At 39.8% G+C, this 11,015-nt stretch overlaps 1 protein-coding gene across 1 annotated transcript; it reads left to right on the forward strand.

Moving 5' to 3' along the window:
- The first annotated feature begins 1,643 nt into the window (after positions 1 to 1,643).
- On the forward strand, positions 1,644 to 5,995 carry LOC104515969 (guanylin-like). The gene is made up of 3 exons (XM_010160147.1): positions 1,644 to 1,718; positions 4,841 to 5,030; positions 5,928 to 5,995. The coding sequence occupies exons 1-3, from the start codon at positions 1,644 to 1,646 to the stop codon at positions 5,993 to 5,995; spliced, it is 333 nt and encodes a 110-aa protein (XP_010158449.1).
- The last annotated feature ends 5,020 nt before the right edge of the window (positions 5,996 to 11,015 follow it).

Consider the following 11,015-nt stretch of genomic DNA (forward strand, 5'->3'; position numbering starts at 1 on the left):
ATGACACTGATGAAAAGTGGTAGCCCATGCTCCAACAGGTGTCCTGACCCAGCAATTTTGGGAGTCAAGCATGTACTGCGAGGTGGAGTTTCAATCTCCTCTTTCATGCCTCCAATAAACGTTTTTATTCCGTAAGTTTATTTGCTTTCTTACCTTTGGCTTTATCTAATTGGATTCTAAGCATGTCTGTCTCTTGTGACACCTCTACAAAGCTTCTAGGAGGAGGTTGTTGCTATACCTTCTGCTGTTATACCCTTGACTATTATTAGAGTAATTAAGGGCACAGGTGTGAGTTCTGGAGTTGCAAGTTGTGTTGGCTGTTGGCCTTGGCAGCACAGAAAGCAGAAAAAGCCTAACAGCAGAGAAAGCAAGCTCATTTTGTGGTAATAAAAATGGTCCTATGGGTTCATATTTCATGGATAAGGAGTAGACTGGACTGGTGGAGAGGAGACAAGCAAAGTATCATTAAGCAGTCAGCACTGTCCTCTACACGGTAGCTTCAGCTTTGCTGAAATTTTTGGGATATACTGAACCAGAAAAGTCCCATTCCCTCCCTACAAGCCCATTGCCCGGGAACTCCAGGCTGCTTCAGTTTCTGGAATTTTATACCAAGCAGCATGGTAGTTTTCACTCTAGTCTTAGCAATAGACTTGGATACAGTAAAAACTATTCAGAGCCTTTGCTGCTGAGATTTGAGAAAGTTGCTTAGTGGCAGACTGTTGCCACTGACTCTGTTCTCCTGATGTCAGGGAGATTGTTTGGCATGGTGTCTGCTGTTACTCCAAAGCCACAATATGCCAGAAATAATTTACAGATTAAAGGACCTGCACTTGATGGGCAGAACTGAGCTGAGTGAGGCATGTTGATACTTCTCCATCTGTGTGAAATTACCATGTTTCTGGATAAGACTGAAAGTCACAAAGAAATAGATTTGACTCAGGGAAGACTTTATTCTTAATGACAATCTATGTGCTTTTTCATGTCTGTATTTTAATCAGGTGCTGCAAAAAAGCAGCAGCAAGATGACATTTTATATCTGGTCATATCAGGTACAGCCTGTGTTCTGCCTCGGTCCATTGCTGCCATCTCAGTACTTGGAATCCCCACAAGAGGGAACTCACTGGCCGGAAGTCAGTGCAAGAGATCAAATATTTTTCCTAACTCTTTCCAAAATCTCTTTCTCATAGCTTTGCAGGAAGTGGCCAGAAACCTGAGTACGTTCCCCATATGGAGACTTATTTTCAGATATTACATTAGATCAATCTCTACCATTTATTTTATTGTAGGCTGGAATGTTTTGCCTGTTTGTGTCATGGCCAGTTTCTCAAGTGGGAGAGACTCATAAACCCCAGGATCCGCCTGGGTGTGACCAGCCTACTCTGCTAATGTGTAGATAACTGAAAGTCCACTGAGGGTTTATCATATGTCAATAAAGAGTTTAGATTAATGGATTACCAACTAAATGCTGTGTGAAGTCATTATAAAGCTCCAGCTTTGCACTGGGAGTATGGAACTCTGACTTCTAGGCAGTCTGAGTGCAAGAAGAAGAGAAAATCTGAGACACAAACGAAAGTCAGAGAAAGACCAAAGCCAGAGAAACTAAAATACATTCACATTAGGAAACGCTATACTTCATAGACACTATGAAAGGCTTTCTTTTCTTTACAGTCCTTGCAGTCCTTTTACTAGTGCACAGCTCCCAGGCAGTCTACGTTCAGGTAAGTTTTCTGCTCTTTAATTTGTTAGTATTACAAGTTCAGCAAAGTAGTGATAGTCTCTGAAGTGTTGTGGCTGCAACAGGAATCTTAAACTAAACGAATAGGTCCAATTTTTTGCTTTGCTCTGGACTGATATCCAACTCCATCTCCCTATGGTTCAGTTTTTCTTTCTGTAAAATGCTTCAGATATTACTAAAATGCTGCTGCAGTTTAATTAACTTCACAAGCCATATCACTGCTCTGAAATCTCTTGCTGAGGCATTGTATTTCCAGAGTTTTCTTTTGCACATAACCCCATGTGTTATGAAACTTCAAGAACTGGGGAAACCTCTAACTTTACAGAATGATGTGAACAACGTGACAAAAGAGAAATTGTCTTTCTTGCCTGCTTCTAGGCGGGAACTTCATTATGAAAATGATCTGCAAGGTTGTGTGATGGGACCTACACATATATCACATATAAATAATGTGGAAGAAATGCTTATCTGGATCCAATGAAATATTAATAGGCAGATAAGCTATTAGAGGAGACTATAGCAAACTTTCCAAAACAGATAAGCTATTAGCGGAGACTATAGCAAACTTTCCAAAATACAAAGCATCTATTACTGATGTTACATGCAACATGAAAGCAGTTAAGGTAATTCAGTGCTCTTGTCTATACTCTGGTGTGTGTTGGATCTGTCTGCACTCATCCTTAGAAACAGTTTGGGAAATTTCAGTTTGTTTGCAATGTAAGTAACTTTCTCAGAGTACCAAGAGAACTAATATTTCTTAAACAATTATTGACTCTCTCTATATGCACCCAGTAGGTTTCCAGGGATAAGGTACTACCTTTGTGTCTTGAAATACCCTCTTTTTTTCCTTTGGATGTCAAAGATATCCAGAGAAAGCAGGTTTAAGCTATTCCTTTCTTCCAAACCATTCTTTAATGTTGAGAGTATCCAGGGCAACAGATTAAGCTACCTACTTAATGAAAAAAATCTCAGATTTCCACTTGGAGGATTAAAAAAACCCTAAATGAGATTTTTAAAAGTTCTTTAACACCAATATTCTATGCTTCCGTAAAATGAAAATAGTTGTTTCTAGAATGGGTAAAAGTGTAGAAATTGCAGCTCTGGAGTTTTAGCCCCTCTTTGAGGTTTGATTCTTTATCTCATTGATCATTACATCTGTATTTTCCCCATGATATGTGCAGTATATTCTGCATGTGTGTTGCACTCCTTTTACTTGGACTACTTGAGGTCCCTAAGGTATGACTAATTACTCAGTGCACAAAATTTTCTTGTGTTTTCTGAAATTCTTTGCAAGATTTCCCTTCCCTCTCTTATTTCAGAAGTCATTAATTTAACATAATGTTTTGCAAAGCAGAAGTGAGTTTCATTTGACTTCATATCATGGTGTTGGGTTTTTTTTTGAGTATCAGTATCTCAACACTTTCCATCACAGATCTTGAATAAGTGTGATGGAAACTGGAGGAAGATGGTTTACTAGGTGTGGAGTGAAACCAGAAAAACTACAGAGATGGATCATTCTGGCCTGCAGTATTTCTCTGATAAAATCTCTTAGCTCAGCAACACAGTATGCACTTTCATGTTGGGAGGAAGATGCTGTTCATATTGAGCTCTCTTTAACACATCTTTTCTGAGATAGTGGGGGATTTGTTTAATTTTTCTCGGGGTTTTTTTTTTTTCCTTCCCATTTGTTTTTTGTCACTAGGTCATACATATATCAGGGTTCATTCATACTTTCTGGTTTCTCTGAAACTGTACCTGTGGAAATCCATCCTTTTTTAGCTCTGTGTTTTATGCTTTTGAGGTGTGTGACCAATAGCTGAATCTAGAACTGCATTTATACAGGAAAAGTTAATTTTTCATAGGCAACCATGACTGATAAATTAACCTGAGTAAAAGGATAAACTGATTGCAAGAGTTTATCTAGTGGTTGTTGTTGTTTTTTGGGGTTTTTTTTGTTTGGTTGGGGGAGGGGGGGGCTCTGTTGGGGTTTTTTTAGTTCTTTAACACTAATATTCTGTGATTCCGTAAAAAAAACCCCAACAAGCCAAACCTGACTATGCTCCCCCCCATCTCCACTATTCAGCACTGGGCTCATGAGGCTATGAAACAAGTAGCAGTATTTGGTCTCATGGTGTATCAGAGTCACTTCCCTTTATTTCTTTGCTTGAGTAGGTGTTACTTGATCATCCTACTAACCACACATTGATCATTAAACCAGGTTAAAATATACAATTAAGATCAATATGAAAATGTTTATTTCTCTTCTAGGCCAAACTGATTATCTGCAGACATACACAGACTTTTTGCACCTAGCTTATCAGTTGCAACACCTGCAATTTAAGTTTATGACCTCAACAGTGGGATTCACTTGAAACTGAGGGAATGACCATTAGAAGATGCACAGGGTCTAGCAATCTAAACCATGGAGTAATATTTCTAAGAATACTGTCCCAGTCTCCTGAAGATTTTGGTGTGAGCTTTGAGTCAGAAGTGTCATATTTATGCTACCAATAACTTGTATTCCATTAATTGTATGGATATGTTTTAATTAATGGAAACTTCCCACAGTACCTTAGGGTGAGGGGTTTCAGTTCTTGACAATGTGTAATGTGAAGGAATAGCTCCTTTTGTGCGGTTAGAGTCTCCCACGTGACAGCCAACCCTTGAAGTTTTCTACTGGTGTATTAGAAGAAAGTGTGAATAAAATAAATTCCCATTTATCTCCCTTCAACTCATGATTTTGTAAATCTCTGACACATATTGCCCAGTCATCTCTCCTCTAGGCTGGATTCCCAGCCTGTATCTTTCAACCCTAAGTTTTATGGGTCTCTCTCACTGGAATGAGAAATGCACTAATTCTGCCTCCATCCATTGTGATACATAACAAAAGCCCTGACTGGACAGCCAGATCTCATTGTTGCTCTGAAAGGTCTTTGCCTTGAAGACATGATCATTTTGCCTTCAGTCAATACTGATTTTATCTAGGTTTTATTTCAGTGTCTTTCCACGGCGGTATAGTTTTTTTGGAGAGCTCATGGTTGAACTGGAATAGATTTGTCTAAGGATTGACACCTTTTTTTTTTTTTTTTGGTTCTGTCTGCATAGGATGGGGATTTGAAATTCTCCATTGAGTCTGTGAAGAAGCTGAAGGAGCTTACAGATAAGAACAGCCACATTAATCCTCGCATGGTAGTTTCAATGTCTAGCTACTCTCTATGTGATGAAAAAGATCTCCCTGAGGAGTTCCAATCTGTGTGCAAAAGAGAAGATGCATCCATGATTTTTGAGAGGCTAAGTATGTAGCTCATATCGCATAGTGACAATTTTTTTCACACTTTTCAACCTTAAACATTCAAACAGCAGCAGTCAACGAAACATAATTACTGTTCTGTCACTTCTAAAGCAGCTGAGGGAGTCCATGCTGCCTTTTTACTACCCCTCTTGCAAGAGTTGGATTACACTAACTGTGAGTCCCCTGCAAGAAAAATCCTGCTGTGCTGAGTTTAGCTGTAGCCTGTACAGATTAGGCTGCTGTAACCATGAAAAAGCTTCTTCCGAGTAGTTGCACAGTAACCTACATGACATAAAGTGAGAGAGCCCACAATCTTCTCTGGTTTACAGGAAAAGCAGGGTTATGTCACTCAGTTCTAGCTAACTACAAGTGAGCAGGTCTAATTGCTGTCTCTAATCAGTGTAGAAGAAGGTATTTTTTCAGGTAGATTAAAAGAGGTGTGAGATGTAAATGAGGTGAATCGCTCTTTGGCCTGATCTCACAGATCCAAGACACACATAGCAATTCTTGAACTGACTGCTACAGTGTCTGCTTTTTTATTTTCTTATGTTGCATTTATCTACTGTCCAATTACAATGGATGTTTTAGGAAAAAATACTACCAATATAACAAATGTGGTGAATCTGCAAGCTGCATGTCCACCACTCTTCCACAAGATGTCTTATTGTTCTTTTGCCTCCACATGTTCCCATTGTTTCCCCAGTGAGTTCAGGTTTGTTTTCATTCTTTAAGCCAGACTTTTGCAAGAACTAATTTTGTTTTGCCAACAATCATTTCAAGGAACATTAGAACTCATAAAACCATAATGGAAAGGAGTCTCCAAATCCCTTGATATGTGGCTCTACTCTCAAAAGAATTCTCTTGCTATCTCATTGAAACCCTCTCTTTTCTCTCTAACAGATCTGGTTGCCCAAGAAGCTGACTTGTGTGAGATCTGTGCAAATGCTGCCTGCTCTGGTTGCTTTTGAATAAGGATGAAACAATTCAAAGATTTGTCAAGCTGGGAAGTTTGTGCATTCATATTGCAAGATCACATAGTTTCACGAATCAATATTTGGGCTCCATCTCCCCCACAGTCAAACTGGAGCTTCTAGCTCATGTCAACATACCAGGGTAGTCCTGAAGTTGCCAGATCAGGTGCCAGCATTAGTGCAGTTCTGGCATCAAGGAAACTGTAACCCTCATGTAAGAAGCTTCAGTTCTGCATGAGTTGTGTCACACTACAACAAAAATATCCTGGGCACAGTTTTATTTTCCACTGTTTTGTCTGGACACAATGGGTGAAACTGAGCAGTCACCTGCAGCCTTTTTTTAATATCTAAATCTGCCTGTGATTTGGCCTCCCTTATACATAATACCCACCACTGGGTATCATCTTTTCTAGCCCATGCTTTCCAGTGCGTCAGATAACTATCTCTCTACCTGTAGATCTGCATGTGACATGCCTATGTTTGTAACAGAACTGCAGCAAGTAACTTGGGCAAAAATTACTAGAGTTTAGCAACCCTTTCATACCCAGAAAATTCTCAGGCTGTTACTTGTACTAATTGTTGCCAGTTTAGGGAATGATTATAGCGAAGCACAGGAAGACTTTCTACATAGTTGTATGGAAGCCCCCTTCTTTTGACAGCTATCCATGTTCATTGCACTCTATTTAGGAGAAAGGAAGTCCAAACTGCAATGCTGGAATCACTTTGAAATTAAAACACTGCCTTTTGTTTTTATTTATTGGTGGTGAGATTGTGAAGAAAGGATCTGCCTGTGTTTATATACTGTATGTGAAATAAAAGCTAGTAATAATTTGGGAGGGGGGTTTGTTTATGTTTTGCTGGGGTTTGATGTGGGATTGTTTTTGTAATGGTCTGCTTGCCTACTTGCTTTTCTCCTATATAAGGTTGTTCATGTCTGGGTCTTCACTAGAATAAAAAATATCTTGTTATTTTTGTTCTGAATTTAAAACAGTTTGTGGTCATTATATGGGTGATAGTAATATAAGAATCTTCTGCCCTATTGTATACAGTGCCCTGCCATCAACAGGAGCACCACAGACTGATTATGGTCTAGTGTGTAGAACACTGTCGACACAGAGAAAAAGGATGTTAAAAGAGAGACTCAAACCTCTGTTTTGCACTTACTGGATGAGATTTCTAATAATTGGGGGATTATAAAGAAAAAGAAATCCCTGGGGGTGAAAAGGAGGACCAAACAATAAAAGAAAAAAAAAAGCCAAGAAACAACAGGCAGGAGCAGAGCTCAGTTTTATAGCCGGCTGTAAAAAGTCCACTAGAGAAAAAACAATGTTGAGGACTGCATTTCCCAACAGTCTCTGGGAACTGGAGGTCTAGGCACAGCATGCTCAGAGCAGAGCATAGATTTCATCAGCCACTGATCCACTGTCACCTGCAAACAGTCAGTGGGAAACATCCTGCAGGCTTCATGCTTGCGCAGAAACCCGTCTGACTTGCTGAATTGCTAATGATTAGCCACTGGAGGTGTGTGCGTATTAACTAGCAGGGTGTTATGACTTTAATGGAGATTTATTTGCTTTAGAAAGTAATCCCCACAGCAAATGCTAAGTGGTCCTCCACACAGAAAAGCTATCTCCTCCTCTGGCCCTCTACTCATCAGCATCACCTTCAAGGCCAGCACACTAAACGGACACATAATGAGAGAGTGAATGAAGGAAAATCAAGACAAATTTCAAGAAATCTAGTTTTCATTACCTTTATTGACAGTTATAAGACAAGGTCGTCAGCTAATCACAGCCCTTTTCTGAGAAGCAACTGCTGGCTCAGCTCAGTTAATCTCACCCTTCCGAAGGTAGAGTAGCGAACCATCCTAAATTGTAACACTAGCCGATGTCTTCAGGCAAGTGTCAGATACCCTGGGATTACTGACATATTTTTAGACTATTTTTCCTCCCACAGCTTTGCCTCGAAGTGAATTCAAGGGCAAGCAAACATTGGCTGTCGGGTGATTTATGTGTACAGAGCCTTGCCAGTCCTCAGTGAGCAAGTACCTGTGCAAACACTCTGCTTCCCTATACAGCTCCACTCTTTGTCCTGAGCCATAGCTGGCATTCATAAACAAGCTTTAGTGACAGGAGAGTATGGGCATGAGAACGACCTTGTATCTTTGCCTCCATGAAAGCACAGAGACCCAGACAAAGTTCCCAGGGACCTGGCTGGGAACTTTGGAGATTGGCATAACAGACAGAATTTTAGCATGATTGCTTGGACTGAAACGTAGGAAAAGTAACAAGTATTAAGAAAATATTATATAACCTCATTCTAATTTGTTGGCCAACATAAAGGGACTCTAAACAGGTGATTATTCTATTTTGAAGCACATTTCAAGGAAACAATGTAACACAACTGCATGGCATAAACACACTGACATCACTAGAGAAGGAATAGACAATTGCACACTAATTACCTTTGTTCTTCTTCATTTTGATTCACAATTATCAAGGGACAGAAATGTAATTTTTAAAGCATGAGTTTTTAAGGACGTTTGTGATACAAGACCCTGCCCCTGAAAGAGATTTTATGTAAAACAAACGTACTCTATTTATATGAGAAGTCTGTAAAATCACACATTGTAGAGAATAATGCTATGAACTGGTCCCAGTATCCTCATCCATACTAAGAAATAAATAGACTTGTAAAAACAACAGCAGAAAAGTGCTACAGACCCTTTTCAGGATCATTGTTATAACCTCAAACCACTGTGAAATGTAGTATGAGCCCTTAAATTGAACCAACATATAAGATTGTTAAAAATTCAGGTGTTAAGTGAGGGAAGCTGTCCCTGATTAAGCAGTGTCAGATGAATTCAAGGCCGAAGAGTTGGGACTGTTCCCAAATGCTGTCTGTCTTTTCTCCTTCCATAACTGAGTCGAGTGGATCATGTTCAAAGAAAGTTTATTACACAAATTCTGTCCTGAATTTTAGTACTTTCCCCCCCCAATTTAATAGCTCTTGGCTTTCAGAAAATATTTTGGTGGGCAATTTCATGCAAGTGTCCCACAAAGCTACACTAAAAGCTATTTGATAAGCCCAGTAACAGGGCTGGACCTGCTGCTGTTGAACAATGTTTTTTATCAGAAATAAGCAATAGTTCATTTCGAATTTATGGCTTTTCTTGCAAATGGAAATTGTTTCCTTTGCTCTGCTCTCTGTGATGTCAATGGACAAATATTCATACCAGGAGGTAGAAACTCATTATTGAAAGATGAATTTATTTCATTCATTTCCTGTGATAAGCTCTTCTAACATTTCTGGTACTTCTGTTTCTTGTTCCCATCCTTTGAGAACAAATTTTACTATGCTATATAATCCTCAACTTCAACTGTGTTTCTAAATTTTGGTCTAATACTGGATTTAAAAAAAATCATGAGACAACACCCAGGAAATAGGCATTTCGATGCTGGGCTATAAAAAATGGAAGAATCTTCCAAGTTTATACTTGGGACTACTTAAAATGGATACAGGTAATACATTTTCTGGTATGCATGAGATTGAGAGGTTCTCTCTTCCATGATCTTACAGATTATCTCTTGATATTTGGGGGTTTTCTGAAAGTTCCACCTCCCTGATTTATGGGATTGGAGAAGAGTTTCAGTTTGTTTTTACCACAGAAATGTGAGGGGTTAAGCTTTTGGGTTAGGAATGAAAGGTTCAGGGTATATCTTGAACACACACTGAAGCACAATGTCCAAATTTTATTATTTTAATAAAAGCTGAGAACTGGTGGACCAAACTGAATATTTTTGAGAGTTTAAGTACATCAGCTTCCCCAGGGAAGAAACCTCAATGAGTAGGTCAGAGGGCAAATGCCAGACACTGATCAGCATGGCCAACCCCAAAAAAGGATCAGGACCCTGGGACATACTCTGTCTGGATCTTGCTGTCTAGTTTAGAGCATTTAACAGCCAACAGAAGACCAAATCTGGAGTTTCTAAAGACCTCAGATGACAGAACTGAAACTAGTCTTTCCTCTAGCACAGAAGCCTGGCAGACAATATCTGTTGCACATCATAGACACATGTGGAGGGCCGAGTCTCCACTCCAAGGGCTGAGCTCCAAGCACAGAGCAGATCCTGCACTGCATTTTCAAGGTCTCCTGTTGCCATCTGTCAGGTCTCTGAGGGCACTAGGTAAGCTTTAATGGCCTTGACAAGGTTACCTGATGCCTCCACCCACAACCCCTACACATGGGGACATTTCAGTCCAGCTCTGGGCCTGCTAGAGCTATGCTGTAGCAGTATTGGTCTCCACCATCACATGTCTGTGTCTGGTCATGGGCCATGATGATCAGGATCCTAACCCATAGACCGACTCCCTAGCTTGAGCTTGGACCTGTGTCTTCATTATGGACCTGCCTGGTGATCCTCTTTATTGTCACCCAGCACAGGATTTTGTTTCATTCCATGTTACACTGAGCTCAATGGAGTTTGTAAGGCTCGCGGTTTTTGCAAAGCACAAGATTTTGCAAGGTGTGAGAGGCACGAGAAAGTGACCGCTAGAAAAGTGACCTAAAAGGTGGGGGCATCACCTAGCCAATAGCTCTGCCTTTGTTTACTTTGTGGAAGGAAAGGAAAGAATTAGCAGAGAAGCAGCATTTTTTTGTCAGGCTAATCAAACTGCGAGGGGGATTGGAAGTTTCTTTCTCTCTGCTCTCCACTCCGTGGCTAGGAGAAGGGTTGGGTTTGTCTCCACTTTTGGGCTCAGGTATTTTGGATAATTTTTTTTTCTCTCCAATTGGATATTTGCCTTGTTGTTTTTGGAATCTGACTGTGTCGGTCCACAGGTAGTGAGAACCTATATCGTATGTTCTATTTTTCTGTTCTTTTAATTACTTATTAGCAGTAGTAGTGTTAGTAAATGCATAAGTTTAATTTATATAATTAAGTAGTTCTTATCTCAACTTTTTGAGCTTCCCTTGTTGTTTTTCCTCCAACCCAAAGCCAAAGCCCTGACAGAATTG

Source organism: Eurypyga helias, unplaced genomic scaffold, assembly GCF_000690775.1.
Source record: "Eurypyga helias isolate BGI_N326 unplaced genomic scaffold, ASM69077v1 scaffold7021, whole genome shotgun sequence".
NCBI classification, from domain to species: Eukaryota; Metazoa; Chordata; class Aves; order Eurypygiformes; family Eurypygidae; genus Eurypyga; species Eurypyga helias.

Coding starts and splice junctions, on each gene's coding strand:
- LOC104515969 (XM_010160147.1), top strand. CDS start 1,644: ATGAAAGGCTTTCTTTTCTTTACAGTCCTTGCAGTCCTTTTACTAGTG. Junction 1,719..4,840: donor CCCAGGCAGTCTACGTTCAG/GTAAGTTTTCTG, acceptor CTGTCTGCATAG/GATGGGGATTTGAAATTCTC. Junction 5,031..5,927: donor CATGATTTTTGAGAGGCTAA/GTATGTAGCTCA, acceptor TCTCTCTAACAG/ATCTGGTTGCCCAAGAAGCT.